Below are 18,968 nucleotides of genomic sequence, written 5' to 3'. Positions count from 1 at the left end.
CACCTCCTGCATCTTGTGGCTTCTCTTCTGAGGCCAAAGGCAGATTCTACCTGCCACTTGTTTGTTTGTTTACTCTTCGTTCCTCTAACAATCATTCATTCTTGTCAGTGTGCAGGCAAGACACACAGTCCGGCCTTGGGACTCCCCGAGGACAGTCATAGCAGATGGACGAAAGCTACTGTGGGGCTTGTGTGCTCGTTAGGGGGGTAGCAGTTACTGAAGGGACCAAGGGCTGCATACAGATCATTAGGTTGTTTCTGGAGGTGGAAGGTCTCAGGGGAGCAAGGAACATCATTATGCCTTGAAGAAACAGCTCTGAGCTGGTCTGAACAGTTGGGGAGGGAACTGCTACCGAGCTAGCTCTCTCAAAGTCCTCTAGTACTTCCTACTTGGAGAAAGGCCATGTGGCCAGCAAGGGTTTGATAATCATGCTTAAAACACAAGGAAAGGCTTAGAAGGTTTGAGATTTGTCTTTTAAAAAGACATCTGCCGAAACAGCAAGTAGACATGATGGGCAGGGTGGGGGAGGTCGATCTCAGCTTGCCTCTCAGCATCGACGGGGAGGAAGCAAGAGACAGTTCCTTCTCTGTAGTGTTCACAGGTAATCTCAGCACCTGGAAGGCTGAGGAAGGAGGATCATGGGCTCTGGGTCAGTGTGGGCTGCAAAACAAGTTCCCATTATTGAGAAAGACAGGGGGATATGCGGTAAGAAAGAAAGGGAAAGAGAGGTAGAAAAAGTTCCTTTCCTGAGTCAAAAATGAGTTCCCATGGCCTGACAGTAGAAATTCAGGGTGCCTCAAATGGCATGTTCTACCACCAACATGGTGACATATGCTTTTATTGTCACAGAACACTGTCGTGAATCAGTGCATTTCCGGATACACTCCTGGGGACATCAGCACAGCAGGGGTAGGAAGATTCTGCTATAGGTCTGAGATGCTATCTGATGACATTCTAACGTTGGGGGTTGTTGGTATGTGGTGGCGTGCTAAGTTAATGCATTTCTAGAGGTCTTATCTTATAATCAAAAGAATAGCAGTCTAAATGTAGAAGTGAGTGATAATTGGCTACTGAGAATAAAGATAGCCCAAGATTATTTAGGCTTTTAATCTGCAACATTTCAACATCTCCTAGTCACAAAATTCAAGCCAGTCAGTCTCCAGCCTCTGACACAAGTGTGGCATTTTCCAGGAACGTAGTTTTACCCTCGTGGGTTCTTTTCCCCATCTTGAGCCATATGGGCTTGATTCATTGGGAGGCCACATAAGCACAATTTGTGGGGAGGTTTCCTGCCTATAAAATAGCCCTCCCAGAAGGTGCCTCACTAACTCATCCTCCATGGAGGTCCTGCTGTTTAAATGACAGTCTGTTATCCTCTTGCTACTGTCCCAGTCTTGATCATCTTAGCCTGCCATCGCCTGATGGATGCCTGGGCATGCAAACCCATGTTGAGAACAACCTGAACAGAATGGGGCATCCCTACAGCCATCTTCTTCGCTGTCACTAACTCTAGCCTTTTATGAGTTTGCACCAGAGGGCATAGCTCATTACACTTGCTGGCTGTTTGCTCCTGCCTCCCAAGTAGCATAGATTCTCTGATCTCAGAGCACACTTCCTCTTTGCTCTTGATTGACATTCAAGCCCAGGACCTTCTTAATGTTGATGGCCTCTTAATGTAATTGTGTCACTTAATGTAATGGGAGTGGTGATACATAAATGTGTCATCTTTGAGAGTTGGAGGCTGAGGCCTCATGATAATTTATCCTTCCAGGTTGCCCCCAATTCTCTTTACATGTCTGCCCTGTGACCTTCCATTCTGAGCTGGAAGCGTAGCTCACTGCTTCCTTTTGGATTCCTTGACAGCTTACAAGTGCTCACTGGTATTTTGCTATCTTATTTCAAAGATAGATATCTTTAAAATTCACAGTCTAGGGGCTGGAGAGATAGCTCAGCGGTTAAGATCACTGAGTGTTCTCCCAGAGGACAGGGTTCAATTTCCAGCACCCACATGGCAGCTTACAACATTCTGTAACTCTAGTTCCTAGGGTCCCAACACCCATGGCAAAACACCAATGTGCACAAAATACAAATAAATAAGTTAAAAACAAAACAATTCATAGCCCAATAAGTACAAAGCAAAATATGGGAGGTAGTCAGATGATGAGATGTCATAAAATTATTTTGCTTTCAGATATGTAGGCTTAGGACTCAGAGGTTCGGAGCATTGCTTGTTCTTCCAGAGGACTGAGTTCAATTCTCAGCACCTACACAATGACTCATGTCTGTAACTCCAGTTGCAGGAGAGTCCAATATGCCTTCTGCCCTCCAGGAGCACTAGACAGAAAAGCAATGCACAGGCATCTATGCAGGCAGAACACCCAGATAAATAAAGTAAGACAGGTATTACAAACCAGATACATGGTCTTTTAAAAATAAGTAACCAGGCTAGTTTTTCAGTGAGCCTTGTGCAAGGCAAAGAGCTAATCTCTTGTCATCCTTAGCTCCCTCAGTAACTCTGTGGTCATACTGGATTTCCTTGTTGTGGCTACTTTTGTTCTCTTGGAGTGGGTGTGGGGGCAGGGTGAGGATGCTCGCTTTTGAAGGCTGAGGAGATGCTGGAGATTTTATCTCAGGACACACCAGTTAGGCAACACCACCATAGGATACAATCAGTGATGACGGGCCATAGTCAGATCTTGTACAATATTTTAGCAATCGCTTCAGCCGGCAACAAGCTCTCCCTTTCTTCTGTCTTCCAGTGTGAAGTATACCAAGCAAATTGGAGTCTGTAGTGGTCTGTTGAAAATCCACTGGGCTTCTAGAAATCATGGTTGACTGCAGCAATGGGAAAGTGAGTCCGGATGGGGCAGGGAGTCTTTTTCTCCAGCTGAAGGCTGACTGTAGGGAGCTTCCAATCATAGTAAGCTGAAAGTGGTCTCTCACCTAGGTGGAGCCTGGCTGGGGCTTCCAGTGGCTGTTAAACTAAGAGCTTCTTGGAAAGCTTCAAGCACACAAGCAAACCAGAGTGAAGTTGTGCAAGATGGGAGACCCAGCTGGCCCTTGGTTCTCAGTCAGCAGTGTTCCCAGGTTTCACACCTCCTGAGTCGCTGTGTTGGAAAGTGCTTCTCTTGCTTTCTAGGATGTTCCTGGGTCCTTTAAAGTCACTGATAAGAGGACTGGACACTTCCCTGAACCTGCCTTCCTTGTAGACTTTTGGTTAGTAAACAGAAAAAGGTGGGTGGGAGGGTTGCTTGGTGAACAGAAGGGGTGGGGGAGGATTAGCCATTATCTCCCACTTAACTTCCCAGGAGGGAGAAGGGAGCTCACTGGAGATTTGGATTATGACTTTTCACCAGCCTCTCATGGACCTTTGTCGCCACACTCCTATCAGCTGTATTAAAAGCTGCTCCTCCCCATGTCCTGCCTCCGTTATCTTTATGGCTGTCATCCTTCTTGGGACTGAGAAAGGAAGGACATGGAGTGAAAGGGGCCCCAGGAAATCAGGACTCTTTCAAATGTTTGTTTTTAAATCGGTCTTTGAACTGAAGTACTGAACCCGTGCAGTGTCTGTGTCTCTCCAGTTGTCCATCCCTCACCCCAGAGCTAGGAGCCATCAGAGGGAATGAGAGTAGCCTACCCCCACCACTGGAGAGAATTCTGTTGCTTTCAGAGCTCTTCTGCTTACAAACTATGTTGGATAGGAGGAGAAGGAAGAGGAAGGAAGGAAGGAATGAAGGAAGGAAGGAAGGAAGGAAGGAAGGAAGGAAGGAAGGAAGGAAGGAAAGCAAATGGAGGGATAGATGTTTTTTATTTCACAGACCTGGACCATGACCTCTTTTCTTGCTACTACAACAAGACAGCTTACAAGTAGGTGCCTAGATCTGAGGTTATCTGACACTGACCTTCCCCAGTCATATCTCCTGCCATCTCTCTGATTCCTCCCCCACCCCAGGAGCATCTTGTAAGTACTCAGCCCTCGAATGTGGATGGTTTCTGCTTATAATCTACTAGCTTATGCCAACCTAGTGCTGGCAGTAGGGGAAGACAGATGGGAAGGCCATTGTCAGGGTTACTTACACAACTTGTAAGCTGATCCCCGAATTAAAGAACAAGTTCTTGTACTATGATTATTGCCTTTGTCTGCGTGTAGGTGTCTGCGTGTTCCTGCTTGTACGTGTGGATGCGGAAGGACAACCTTTGGGAGTTGGTTCTCTCCTTCTGCGTTCAGTTCCAAGAGCTGAACTTAGGTCATGGAGCTGGGGGCAGTCACCTCCTGAGCCATCTCACTGGCCCAGATCCATTCATGTGTCTACACTGGGAAAGGTCCCAGCCTGGTGCACAGACAGGCCAGGAACAGGAGTTCAGGGTTTCTTAGGCTAGTGGGCCACTGTGTAGAGAAGCTGGCTCTCTGTCCCTCCCTGTGTATGTGGGGTCAGGTGGGGTGGGACCTTGCTCAGCAATTTCCATTGGTTCTTTGTTGACTGGGGATGCCCAAGGGGTCTGCAAACACACACACACACACACACATACACACACGCACGCACATGCACACACACCACAGCAAACTGCCTAAGCTTGGCTCCTAGTAGGAAGATGAAGTCACAGGACTGGGTCTGCACCCACCCTGGGTATTTATGACCCTAGGGACCAATCACTGTGGTGAAATTCTGCACGTAGGATCTTGGGCCATTCTCTTCTCTCTTCTGGGTCTCTCTCTCTTTTTTCTTTTGCTTTCTGTAGTCTGGTGTCCAGAAGAATCTTCTGTCTTTTTTCCTAATGATTTTAAGGTTTCTTTTCCTCCCGGGAAACAGGACACAGATCCCTCAGCTTTTGCAAGATTTGCCCCTCTTCAGGCCTCAGTGAGACCCAGTAAACAGAAACAGAAGCCTGGGGATCTGGAACACAAAAGCCCATTAGCCTTTCACTCCCCTTCCAAGGCCCAGCCCCTTCCCGGAACAGGAACCACCCCCTTTGTGAGCTGGGCCTAAGACCCAGGCAAAGGCCTCAAGGAAAGGGGGCTCCAGCTGCCCGGCAGTGAGATGCTCATTCGCACCCCCCCCCCCCCCCCCCCCCCCCCCCCGTCCCCCAGCGTTGAGAAGCTTTTCTTTCTGAGCAGCATTGAAACTCCAGGACAATGGAGGCCAAATCCTTGGGCAAGGGTTGGGGCCAGGGCTGGGGAGCTATCCTTTGTTATTTCTCTTCTTTCCAATCCATTACCTAAAAAAAAAAAAAAGCGCGAAAGGACTGTGAACTTTTAAAGAATTATGACATCACTTCCGCAAGACCTGAAATCTAGACTATTTACAGTTTCATTTGAAATTATTTTAAACTCTCCCAAAGGAGTGCTTTGATATGCAAACATCTCCCCCAATGGGAGACAGTTACTTATGGAGATGTGGCCCTTTGAAGGGGCTCAGCTGTGGTGGGCTGCAAACCTCTGCGGAAGTGAGAGGGCCCAGATGAAGGTCCCCACTGACAACTGATAGCCTGGTCCTCCTCTACCAAATGGAGCCCCCTGGGAAGAAAGAGGAGTGTGCCCTAAGGAAAGGATCCCCCTTCAGCTTCTACTTCTCATTGGCTGTCTGTCCAGGCACACACAGACTCACTTCCCTAGATGAGTTCCTTTCCCCAGCCTTGGCTGGGACTGACTTCCTGTAGAGCAAGGGAGACAAGAGAGGAAGGACAGACTTCTCCCACCACCAGGTCCAAACACCGCGGAGAATCTGGGGCAGCCTTCTTCAGATGGGGGACAGGCGTTCAGAGAGGAGTGTTTTTTTTCACAGGCCCGCTACTGCAGCTGGTCTTGTGACTGGACAGATGACCTTGGTGCGTTTTGCCTGCCTTAGAATTTCTTTTGGAAAGCGCTGGAGCATGCCTGCCTGGAGCGGCCGTTGCCCTCTGCGCAAACCCTTCTGTTCCTTTGGGAGTTGCTGGAGCTTTTAGGGGGTTACCCTTGTAAACGGCAGTTGAGTAACAGGGGGTGTGCCCCTGAGCAGGATATTGGCCTTCCCCCACCCTCTCCTCACTCTGAACCTCGGGTGCAATCCTCCACAGCCCTGAAGTTCTGCCTTGCTACAGGCCTAAAGGCAACAGGGCCCATGAGATGAAATCTCCGAAACAATGAACCAAACCTTTCTCCCTGTAAATGGTTGCTCTCCGGTAATTTATTGCAGCTATGGAAAGCTGGCTAAGACTTCCTGTCCCCGCTGCTTTAGTGTCCTAGCAGGTTTTCCTGCCCTGAAACACGTCCCACCTGGTCAGCCCTCCCTCCCTAGACTGTTAAACCTGTGTACATTATTTGCCAAATACTCAAAAAAAAGGACTCTTGCTTTCCTTACCCACATTTAAAGGCAGCTTCCTCATTGCTGGGATCTCCCAGGGAACTGGTTTTTTTCTTTGGAAAGGGGTGTGGGACAGTCTTCCTAGAAACTTTGGTTCTTCTGTTCCGCGTCTATGAACTGTCACAGGCCTAGACATGGTCTTCTTGGAAATGCTAAACAGGCAAGTCATTGGTTTCCTGGCATGGACCTTGAGTTTTCGGTCAGAACTGTGGAACTGAATGGGCAGAACCCATTGGCTTCTTCTGCTGGCTGATTGACAAGTGCGGAACCCAAGGCCTGTGAATTTGGGAATATAGCACCAAGAGGCCGTACCGAGGAGAGGCAGAAAGCCCCACAGAATAACCTTACTTCAATACTTCAGAAACTATACCTAGAGTTCAAGACCAGCCTGGTCTACAAGAGCTAGTTCCAACAGGCTCCAAAAACCACAGAGAAATTCTGTCTCGAAAAACCAAAAAAAAACAACAAAAAACTATACCTATTTTATGAAACTACACGTATTTAGTGACCATTTTCTCATTTTACCTGTATTTTGCCGGTATCAGGGACTTGGTAGTCTTTGGTCCTGTATTGGGGGACATGTCAAGCCATGGTGGGTAAGTGCTATCAACACAGGCTCCAGGATGGTGGGTCTGTCAACATTCTTAGTACTGGACATGAGTGGATTTTTTTTCTATAATTTTAAAAAGTAAAACTTTTAAAAGAAGAAAAAAGTCTTCATGGGCATTCATAAAACATGGAGTATTCCTGTAACTGAGCAAGGATGTGATTGCTTCTGGGAGAGGAAGAGGGGCAGTTGACTGAAGACCAGACCTGACCCACACCAGCGTCGTCTCTGAAGGCCATTAACTCACATCAACTGTTTTGTGTGACTGTCCAGCATCTGTCAGGCTACAGCAAAGGCGTTACGCCCATTTTAATAATCTTCCTTTTTGCCGTGTCATTTCCCCATTCAAGCAGGAAATTCCACTGCTGGATGGTCAGACCAGGGGTGGGAGGGGGTAGGGGGAGGGTGGGGGAGTATTGCTAGAAGAAAGAAAAAAAAAGGACAAAGGAAGAAAATTGGGGCAGCGTTTGAAGCTCGGAAACATCAAAATCGGTGCTTTGTAGAACTTCTCTGACCCATTCTCGTTTCTTACTCTCTCGGGCTTTGTTTTTTAACAACTTGCTTCCAGCCAGTCCTACTAGAGCTTAGGCTGTGCTCATGTACCCTGAATCTCTTCTAGGGAAACCAGCCAGCATTCACGGATTCCTCTTGTGCGCCGAGTTCTCCAGTCTGCAGATAATAGCATGGAGCAGTTGATACCTCACCCGAGGCTGGGACTCTAGTTGTCCACTAAATCCTCCCTGTGTCAATATTAGAATGGATGACCAAGCCTGTCCGTGCAGGCCTGTAGGTCCAGTGGCTTCAGAAGCTGAGGCAGGAGGACCACAAGTTCAAAACCAGTCCAGGCACCTTAATGACACCCTGCATCAAAATAAATAGAGGGTTTAGATTACAGTTCAGCAATGGAGCATTTTCTTAGCACAGGCCTGACCCTGGGTTCAATGTCTAACATCACTACCAAAAGCGGCAGTGAAGACGGCTCATTAGCCTTTCCTTCCTTCCTTCCTTCCTTCCTTCCTTCCTTCCTTCCTTCCTTCCTTCCTTCCTTCCTTCCTTCCTTCCCATTCTTTCCTTTTTTGCTCGGCAGCTATAACTGGCCTCTCACTGGAAGCAGTCCTGCCTCATCTTCCCAAGCTCAGGGATTCCAGGCATGAGCTACCATGCCCCTGCCCAGCTCTAGTGGCCAATTTTTACATTCATTTGAATTCTATGGGACTTGAAGAAATAGGGATTTGCACTACCAGCTTTGAGAAAAAGCACGAACGGGGTGAGGGAGAGTTGATTCTTCCTTCGGTTTGTCACCGTGTGCTCTGACTTTTGGCAAGGAAAAGAGATGCCCCTCTTGGATTTTCTGTGTCCCATGAGTAAGGGTACTGCTTCCCTGGCTGCAGTTTCGGTGTACCCCGCTGTGGATTTTTGCTCATGATCAGATCTGTGTGTGGAGAGAGAAAGCAATCCACAACGGGAAATACCCTTTGCTTCCATTTGCAGGAAGCCTGCCCACATTTGTATGTTCTTGTCTGCAATTTGGAGCCCACCAGGACACACAGCCTTACTCCTATGAAGTATAATGACAGCTAGAGAATGGGACCTTCTTCCCACCTGACCTCTGGGACTTGGACCCAAATAGTCTTAGACTCACCAAACAACTTGTGTTTCTGCTCACAGTATTGTATCTGATGCACGCTTTTAAAAAGATTCATTTCATTTTGTGTATGTGTGCATAAATATGCATGCGTATGTGTGTGCATGCTCTGTGTGTGTGTGTGTGTGTGTGTGTGTACTAGTGTCCTTCAGGGACCAGAAGAATGAATTGGAATTGGATACCCTAGAGCTGGAGTTACAGGCAGTTGTGGGCTGTCTCCCGATGTGTGTGCTGGGACTCAAACTCAGACCCTTCCCAAGGCATCACACACTCTTGACTACAGAGCTATCTCTCCAGCCCCCTCTTCCCACTTTTTTGTTTGTTTGTTGGGACAGATTCAGATGACACAAACCCAGACTGGCCTGAGATTCACTGCCAGCTGTCAGTCCAGAGTACCAGGATTTTCAGTGTATACCACTGTCTTTTCTTGACAGTAGGCATTGGCATGGGGAGGGGGGGCACCAAAGTGCATGAGAGTCCAAGGTCACAGATGCAGCATCCTGTCTGCACAGACGAATCGCTGGAGAGAGTCTTCTGCTGGAGCGCTGCCCAGCCAGGGCCTGGTTCATGCAGTCTGTGTGGGTGGAACACAGGCATTTAGTCTTCTTAAACCACCCTCAGGGGTTCTGATGTGCACCCAGAGGAGAACCTGGCCAGCAATGAGACACACATGACTTCCTTGTAAATATTCCCACACGGTCTCAGCCCACGCCCCTCTAAAGCCCGCCTAGCCTGCAGTGTATGGCTCTCAGATCCAGCTCTTTAAGACTCTGGGTTTCCCCAGGAGTTCCTGAGCATCTATCTCTAGGCTTTAAGATAGGGTGACAAGCTTGCCTCGCTCTGCAGGTTTCACTGGAGGAGTGGATCCTTTCTGCTCTGTCACTCCGTTTTCGTGGGAGGCACACAAGCCAAGACAGTGTCTCCCAGGCCATCCTAAGGGGCTTTTGCACATAATTGCTATGGGTAGTCTCTCTTTCTTAGCCTTGGACTGAGAGATCTGCACTCGCAGCTTCACCAGCGTGGATTCCTAATGTGTACCAGGTTTTTGTGCTTCCAGAAAGGTGTATTTTCCCACCCAGGTGGCAAAGAGGAGAGGAGGGGCTGAGCCAGGGGTGCTGGAGGGCAGGGGCTGTTTGGAACCATGGGTGATTTTCCAGGCACCATAAAATGCAGGTAACAATGGGGATATGTGAGCCAAAGAGGCTTATTGTTTCGAAATCTAACTCCTATTCGGACAATTATGATCAGCAGTGGGTCTGATTGGGACTTAAGTATCTGCCATTAAGATTCTAATCTGTGAACCAGAAGTATTGAGTCTGTGAACACAGAGGTATCTAAAGAGAGACACGCCAAGCCCCGTACACTCTTAGTCTTGTTCAGACACAAGGATGTCTGAAAGGGAGACGTGGGGATGGGTGGGATGGGGTGCACCAGCAGTCCGGCTCTGTGACCCACACATCACCCCCTCTGCTTTAGACTCAGCTTCTTCATAAGTAAATTGGGGATTACAATACCTACCTCAAAGGCCTGTGGTGAGGGATTAAATCAGATAATGCCTGTGAAAGTTCCTTTGTGAGCCTCCAAAGCGCGGCATAATCATCAGCTGGGACTAGCCATTTGAGAAACTGGCTTTCATAATGAGCTGCTCAATTACCCCATGGGATGTGCTTCTGTGGGGGCCAGCCTGGGGCTGCAGTGACCTCTGGTATGCCTGGGGTGGGCAGGCAGCCCACTCGAGAGGGAAAGTCTTGCCTTTGGCTGCCTCTGACTCACTGTTGAGCTCAGGAAAGTTGTGGAAGGTGTGTGTGTGTGTGCGTGCTTGTGTATGTGCGTGCATGTGCGTGTGTGTAGTGCATGCACATAACTTGGCTTCGGAACCTGCTGGTGGAGTTGGGGTGTAGGGAAAAGGATAGATCCAAGTAGAAGGAAAGGGCTTCCCTGAAAGCACCTGGAAAATTCCATGGAAGGGGTTCTTTGTATTCTTGGGTGGTGCTCTGTTCCCTGCTTAGTGTAACAAGGGTTCAGTGCTTGACTAAATTTGAGTCAGGCCTCTGAGTCTTCCCTTAGGCCTACCTGAGGCTGTGTGTGTAGATCTGTCAGAACCCCAGAGTTTGATCTAAATGGGTCTGAAGTCGACAAAGGGGGCCCTGGGAGCATTCGTTGGAGGAGAACCCAGACATACATTCACTTCTGACTACCTGCTGTCTGCATCAAACTCACTGGGGAGGGCAGCCTCAGATTCCACCACACCAGGGACTGAGTGTCACAGTCAGGGAAGTAGGTGCCCTGGCTTTGTTATTTTAACAACTCTCAAAGTCCTGTAGCTTGAGGAGTGTTCTGTGGGGCATGCCTGGAGGCAGGGGTTTCCCCAGTCAACATCCCCAACTCAGTCTAGCAGACTAGCTGGCATTCAGGCACAGCGAGTGTCCATAACTCAGGGACCTTGTCACGTAGCCACCGTTCCCTTCTTCTGCTCCTACTGTATGGCTTCCTACTTGCAAATGGCGATTGGAACGTTTTGCTCAGTTACTACCAGGCCCTCCTTAGGGATGCTGTGGGACCAGGCAGACTGAGAGCAGGTCCTTGTATCCATTGTTGTCTATGGGCAGAGCTGGCTGAGTGGCCAGTGCTCTGTGTGCAGATACTCTGTTCCAGCTTGCCAAGCCCCTGTCAGAAGGTGATGGGTAGCATTTCCCTAGTGCCAATGAGCTCCCATCAGTCTGAGTACCAAGGTCAGCTTCCCAGTTTCCTAAACACCTGTAAGAGCAGGACACCATCCTTGCTGTCAGTGTTCCTCTGAGGAAGCTGTCACATGGACGGGCAGGTCACTCTTCCAGGATTACACACTCTTTAATACATTGTGGTCTTAGGCCGGGCGGTGGTGGCGCACGCCTTTAATCCCAGCACTTGGGAGGCAGAGTCAGGCGGATCTCTGTGAGTTCGAGACCAGCCTGGTCTACAAGAGCTAGTTCCAGGACAGGCTCCAAAACCACAGAGAAACCCTGTCTCGAAAAACCAAAAAAAAAAAAAAAACATTGTGGTCTTGAGAGCTCCACCAGGCAGCCAGACTTCACATCTATGTCAGGTCAGACTGACTCTCTGAAGGCAGGCAGACGTCACCCTCAGTCCTCTCATCCCCAGTGGCCTGGCCACCCTGAGGTGGGATGGGGGCTGGGGGCTGGGGAAACAATGACGGTACCCGATTGCCTCTCAACATGGCCATCTTGCTTTTATTTTGAGTCTGTGTTTCTTATAAGCCACCCAGTCACCGACAGCTCAGCACAGAGAAGAAACCTGGCCCATGTCTGAGCTGACCTGCTTTTTGGAGACTTGCTAAGTAAGTTGAGAGCTGGGACTCTTTAATCCTTGATTACCTTAGCCTGATGGCACCGCTACCCTACACTAAGTGGGCAAAGTGGGTTAATCTGGCTTTAGCACCCAGCGGGGCTGTGTGGAGCTTACTCTGGGCTGGGCAAAGTGTGCTGGTGTGGCATTCCCAGTGGTCTTGTCCTGGAAGGAGCCGTGCTCTCCGGCAAACCAAACTTTCCGTCTTATGTAATAAAGTTTATGCTGTCATTTCTAAAAATGCACTGGGATTACCACTGCAGGCAGTATGATGCCCTGAAATTAGACATTTAGAATGTTCTGCCTGGTGAGAAGGACATATTTACCCCCCTTTTTCCCTCCCATTTGTGCCCAGGTGAAAATCAATCAGGATCTCTACCCCACAGCTAATAGGTGACTTAGATCTGTGACCAAATCTAGTACCTGGTTGTTTCCTGTACCTCCTTTGATCCAGCTACACTGGCAGGACTCGTGTGCACAGGAATATAAATAGTGGAGCTGCAGTGGTATTATCAGGCACGCACCAGACATGGTGAGCATGTCATGTATGCTCTAAGCATATTGATTAGTGACGATTTCATCTTTATTAAACCCCCAGGAGGGAGCTATTTCCATTTTCACAGATGAAGAGCCCCCCCCCCCATAAGACAAACACACAGCCAAGCCAGGAGCTGAAACCTAGACTTGACCTCCAGTCTCACAGCCTTCAAGCCTTAAGCTAAACCCTCGTGGCTCTGAAACCCCCGTTTAATTCTCTCAGACAACTCAGCAGGTAGATGGAATTACTCCCGTTTTGCACATTAGGGTACTGAGGCTCAGAGACGTTAAATAGCTCATCTTCTGGCCACAGAACTGTGAAGCCTTAGAGAGGGGGTTCCAAGTCCAGCTCATTCACACTGGGAAACAAAGCTCAGACGTTTGCCTTTGATATTTCCAGTTGGGCCTTACCTGTCAGCAAGACCACTTACCCGTCACTGTTTATATTTGTTTAGCGAATACCTGCTGTGATTCTGTGCACCACGTTAAGTGTTAGGAATCGAGTGTGTGTGTGTGTGTGTGTGTGTGTGTGTGTGTGAGCGCGCGCGGAGCCTTTTTAGAATTGCCCCTATATCTGGACATCTCATCATAAGAGGATGTATCTATCACTCAGCTCCTTCCTTTCTCTCTGTCCTTCACTTTGCCACCGCAGAGACAGGCGTGCCTGTATGCCATAGTCTCGTTCTCCTCTGCCACCCTCCCTACCCAGAGTTTCCTGAGTCATTTTCTCCCATGTTTCCCTTTGCTTGTCTTTGATGGGTACTCTTTTACTCCCTAGAGCTTCTTCATCGAAGTTACTGAGAATGTCCTCAAGTAGACAGGATCCAGACTCCTCAGTCCTAGGTTCAGGGCTTGGCCCCCACCCACCCGGCTTCACAACAGTCTCTGCAGGGTCACATCATAATCTATGGAACAACCCAAACTACTCCAAATGGCTGCTAGTTTACCTGCCTTCTGTTTCACTCTTGTTTCCAAGGTGCCACATCACTAATTTATGTAGTTAAAATGGTAATCATTGACTGATGCAAAAAGCCCAACCCAGATACCATAACCGGTGTTGACTGTGCCAACGTGTTATCTAGTACTTTCGGTGAAATTGATCCTCTGGTAGATATCTTGTAATTATTTGCCCTAATGGAATCTAAGATTTTTTTTTTTTTTTTTGGAAGCTTCTTGAATTGTGTCTTGAGATTTTCACGTGGTATGTTTCTGTCCATTTGTACTGACTTCACTGAATTTTTGGATAACGCCTGCGTGGTTGCTTTTTGACCGTTTTGTCAAGTCGCGTTTCTGGTGCCCAAGACCTTTTGGGCTTAGTGAGCATGTGAAGGACTGATGGACAGGGCCACTTCTGAGGGAAGATCTATCAGGTGTGGGAGGAGGCAGGGTATTATGAAAACCTGATACTCTTGAGTTAAGAAGAGGCAACCCCCACACCAGCACGTCGGAGAACTTGGCCTTATCTAGAGAAAAATCGTTCAGCTTCAACAGGGAACTCTCTGGCCTCCAAGTCTGGGGGTTAGGATCGCATTAATGCACCCCACCTTTAAAATTCTGTTTCATTTTTGTTTTGAAAAGCAGCTTCAATATAAGAGGGAGCCAGGGTTAGGTGTGATATTGAGCCGGGAGGCTGAGGAAGCCCCGTTTTTGACCCCAGATTGTTTCTTTGCCTCCGGCAGGGACCTGATGCCCAGAACCCTGGAGGGACAGATCACCATGGAGAAGACGCCCAGCTACTTCGTGACCCGGGAGGCACCAGCACGCATCTCGGCCATGTCCAAGGACACCAAGCTCATCGTGGTGGTGCGCGACCCGGTGACCAGGGCCATCTCGGACTACACGCAGACGCTGTCCAAGCGGCCGGACATCCCCAGCTTTGAGAGCCTGACTTTCCGCAACCGCAGCGCGGGCCTCATCGACACGTCCTGGAGCGCCATCCAGATCGGCCTGTATGCCAAGCACCTGGAGCCCTGGCTGCGCCACTTCCCGCTGGGCCAGATGCTCTTCGTGAGCGGGGAGCGGCTGGTCAGTGACCCAGCTGGGGAGCTGCGCCGCGTGCAGGATTTCCTGGGCCTCAAGCGCATCATCACCGACAAGCACTTCTACTTCAACCAGACCAAGGGCTTCCCGTGCCTCAAGAAGGCGGAGGGTAGTGGCAAGCCGCACTGCCTGGGCAAGACCAAGGGTCGTGCGCACCCCGCCATTGCGCGCGAGGTGCTGCGGCAGCTGCGTGACTTTTATAGGCCCTTCAACCGCAAGTTCTACCAGATGACAGGCCGCGACTTTGGCTGGGACTGAGTCTCCCCTCGGGGCTTATCTATTGAGAGAGATTATATGTATGTAAAATGTACAGAAATCTATTTTATAATAATTTATTTTTAATTCACAAGCAATTAATTCACTAAGCTGCCTAGCCACACTCTGCAGAGTTCGAGTCACGGTCTGTTAACATTCCAAAGTGTTTATCTCCTACGTTTTGTTCAGTCCCTCACAATCAATGGTGCTTCCTCCCCTCCCCATTGTATTTAAGAAGAAGAAAAGCACAACTTGAGATTTTTTTCGATACGGGTATTCAGCCTTTAATCACCTTGGGTCCTCCACGGGCTCTCTCCCTGGGTCTTGGCTGCTTCAGCTGGTTGTAATGTTTTCTTACCTGGGTACCTCCTGGAAGTACTGAGTTGCCTCAGTGTGCTGTAGTCTGAAGGTGGGATTCACACAAGCGGTTTATCACCCTCGCTGATAGAGCACCAACGTGAGTTTCCCTCACCTCCCTTACAGGGGCCCATGTCCTTATGCCCCCGAGTCCCCTTCTGCACTATCCCTCTGTCCCTCTTAGCCAGCTGGAAGTGTATGCAAACAGTTGACCCCTTTCCCAGATCCCAGGAGTGAGACACTCAGAGCGCTGCTTTCCCTAAGAGGTGACATCTCATTTGCAGAAGTGTGCATGCATCACACCGAGATCCTTTCCTCAGTCATGCAGCTCTGCTGTGACACCAAAGAGTCCCCCAGGCTTCCATACAGAGCCACTGGCACAAACCCAGGCTGCTGGATGCCGAGACCCACAGGGCTCAGATGTATCCTTTGCCGTCAGCATTTAGAGAGGTTTGCTATGTGTAAGCCGAGCTGGCTCTGGATAGTAGGCTCACAGCCTCAGCAGAGAGAAAAAGACAAAACCCTCAGATATGATAAGCAGCCTGGCAGAAGAAGGGGACACACAGCCAAATGCGCAGGCCATCCTAGAGGCGCTCTGTCAGCTATGACCGCAGCAGGCTTTGAAGGCTGTCCTAGAGGGCCCAGGCTGGGAAAGCTGGCTTCAGGTTGCTGGTAGTCTGACATTTATACAGCCTCCCCTGAAGCAGTGGGGTCTTAGCAGAACAGTTGCCAGCTCTGTTACTAAGATGCAGATGATTCTCCCTGTACCTCTGTGTTAGGAGGACTCTTGGGGAGGTCCTCTGGCTAGTTAGTGGCATTTGTATAACTGTGTGGTGACATTACATTGTGATATACTTAACTTCCTAAACCAGAATGCTTCTACCCCCAAAGGATTGTTATCTGAGTTAGACTTCCATTGAAAATGCATGGGTGGTTGGAATACCTGCACTGTGGTATTTACAAAGGGTTATTTTGGATATTTTATGGGCTAACTTGACTGGATGATCAAAGTTAACGTGGAAAGAGAAGACATCCTGTCTTTAGACACTAGTGAGAGGTGTCCATGATCTATAGGGATATTTTGGTAACCAAATTTGTGATTTTTCTGTAAATTATAACCCAGCTTGAATTAGCTTATTCTGGGCAACAAAATGGTCCCTGGGCAAGCTCAGAGTGGGAAGAAGGTAGTTATTGGCTATGTTTGTTCCTTAGATGTTACATCCATTTCTTTCCTCTTTCTTTTCTGCAGAGCTGAGGGTAGAATCCTGGGCCTATGCACACTGGGCAAACACTGAGCCACATCTCCAGCCCGTTTCATGATCATTTGTTCAATTTCTTCAGTCTATGCATAGTGGTGTATTGCCTGCATTTAGGCTGACACCACAACCCTAACATCTCCTGGCAGGCTGCTGGTGTGTGGAAACACCTGTGTGAAAAAAGTGCTTGCCACGCTTTTCTGTGAGAAAGGCTGATTGAACTCAGAACAAGAACACCTTTCCTCACACACAGCAAAATCTTGTTCACAGGCAGAGGCCTTGTCAGAGGCCTTCACCAAGGTTTTCTGGCTGCTTACAGAGTCTGTTATAAATCATGAAGTAGAAATGCGGAGAGTTTGGAGAACGGTGCCCAGCCAAGTGGGAAGAAAGCAAGTGAGCTTTCCTGACCTCTTTCCAAACTGAACACTTTTTTTTTTGAAGGTGTTTACTCCTTGCTTTAGATTATAACAAAAACAAGCCATGTTGAGCTAGGAGGAGGTCATTTAGTCATGAACACTGAAATGAGTCGAGATTCTGTTCCCGGTTGAAGTCCTTGAATCTAAGCAGATGTCAATAATTAGTATTGAGGGAGCAGGGTGAGGTTTTCAATGTTAGTCAGATAAATCAAACAGCATGTGTGCCTCTTCATCAGGCCCCGATTGCTTACAGTTCCTGACTGATCCGGATGCTGCCTCTGCCCAGGAGGCTGCTCCATCCTGTGATGGTGATTACTGACCCACATGGCCTCTTCTCGGAGGAGTTAGGCAACTTGGAGCGTTAAGCCTTAGGTCCCTTCCTGTTCTGGCCATCGGCAGAGCTGCTGAATTTCACTTCTGAGCTGCTAGGAGGCAGGCACCAGCCCACGGCTTGGCAGTTCGTCCCGCCACATGTTCGAGGTTTCTTCCAGTTTATAGGAAAGCTCTGACACATTTTTTTGGTGTACTTTCTTTTTCAAAAGTTTCGTTTCTTTCCTTGTTTGAAAATAAACAAACAAAAAGTCCAGAAAAACTTGGAGATTTTTTAAAAAATTATTATTCCTCTCCATGGAAAGCTGCCTTGGGGGATATTTGCATACAGGTGTGTTCATTTACTCTGTAGTACCTACCAAGGCATTTCAGGCAGAATGACTAGGGAATAAACTCTTCATTGGATGGTAGAGAAGAGATGTTGTGGGGGGCATAGGACTTTTGGGGAGTCATTTTGAGTGACAGATGCACTTCAGCTATGGGGGGAAAACCCAGTTTCAGGTCCTGCCTGGCTGTTTTCCTAAGGAAGGGGAATGAAAGGCTCCCTCCCAGATCACGTGAGTGAGCATCTAGGGTGTCGATGCAGACGTCAGTGTCATTTCTTTTTTCAGTTTTCCAGAAAGAATGGTTAATGAATTTTGAAGGTGTGGTTAGCTTTTTTTTATTTTTTATAACATTAATTTATGACTGAGTTTCATTCAGCCCAGTAATCAAAAGTGCAGTACAACTTCTAGCAGTCTGTCTCCAATAGCGTGGGTGGTAGAGTAGCCAATATGTACAAAAAAATTAAACCAAGTATTTTGTCCTATGTATAACACAAATTAATTTTACACAGAGAAAAATGTTTCTAGGCAAATGAAATTCTGGTAATTCATACCTTTTCTTTGTATGAACAAATAAAATATATTTTACCAACATGTGGGTTTGTTCCTGTTTTGCTGTGTGTGGCAGTTGGGAGAAGAGAGTGATATTTCTCTCTCTGTTTCTCTTCAGTTTTTTGAGACAGGATTTTTCTGTGTAGCTCTAGCTGTCCTGAAACTTGCCTTGTAGACCAGACCAGCTTCAAACTCACAGAGATCCGGCTGCCTCTACCTCCTGAGTGCTAGGATTAAAGGCGTGCGCCACCAGTGCCCAGCTTCATATTTTTAATAACTTCTCACGTGTAGACAGGCATGTTTGCACACTCACAAGGTCATCCTAAGACAGGCAGATAGATTTTCCCCAGGCACCTTTGTTGTTTGTTTCTGAGACTTTCTCACACTGTAGCCTCAGCTATTTTCAAATGCATAGCAATCCTGCCTCAGCCTCCTGAGTGCTGGAATTACAGGCTCTACATTAAAATAATTCTACTCGGGGCCTATGTGCATTCTTTTGTGTGTGTGTGTGTGTGTGAGAGAGAGAGAGAGAGAGAGAGAGAGAGAGAGAGAATTGGTAGCGAGCAGCTTTGCCCACTTTGCCAGCCCCGATTTTTCAGATATCGTGTATGGAGTCTCTGTTAACTGACTGGAGAAGCAAGACAGAGCGTGAGAGTCCAGTATTGTCCATTACCCAGGGATTTTAACAGCTACTGAAGCCAGCTTGTCAAGGACTTCCAGAGCCAAGGTGGGCAGGAGTAGGTGGCCTCATGTCCTATAAAGGTCTGGTGTGAACTTGTGCCCACAACTAGGTGAATTTAAGTTTGAATAACAGTGTTCCTTTCTCACATCTTCTGTGCTTATGTTAAACTGGATCCTTATCTGTTAGGTAAAGATAGCTTGGACAAGAAATCTAGATCTTCAGATCTAGTCAGCTTATTTTCTTCCTGTCATAGCATAGCATCTATATGATTATAGGTTTTTA

At 48.1% G+C, this 18,968-nt stretch overlaps 1 protein-coding gene across 1 annotated transcript in view; it reads left to right on the top strand.

Annotated features, from left to right (window-relative positions):
* LOC130877998 (heparan sulfate glucosamine 3-O-sulfotransferase 3B1) overlaps nt 1–15,156 on the top strand; it is a 34,401-nt gene extending 19,245 nt beyond the window's left edge. Inside the window, exon 2 of the mRNA XM_057775738.1 lies at nt 14,155–15,156. Within this exon, the coding sequence (XP_057631721.1) occupies nt 14,155–14,773 (619 nt within the window). The 3' untranslated portion in view covers nt 14,774–15,156. The remainder of the gene's footprint in view (nt 1–14,154) is intronic.
* Nucleotides 15,157–18,968: the final 3,812 nt, after the last annotated feature.

Source organism: Chionomys nivalis, chromosome 7 (genome assembly GCF_950005125.1).
Source record: "Chionomys nivalis chromosome 7, mChiNiv1.1, whole genome shotgun sequence".
Classification (NCBI taxonomy): Eukaryota; Metazoa; Chordata; class Mammalia; order Rodentia; family Cricetidae; genus Chionomys; species Chionomys nivalis.
The sequence above is the reverse complement of the archived record's forward strand: the minus strand, read 5'-3'. Positions and strand labels throughout refer to the sequence as shown.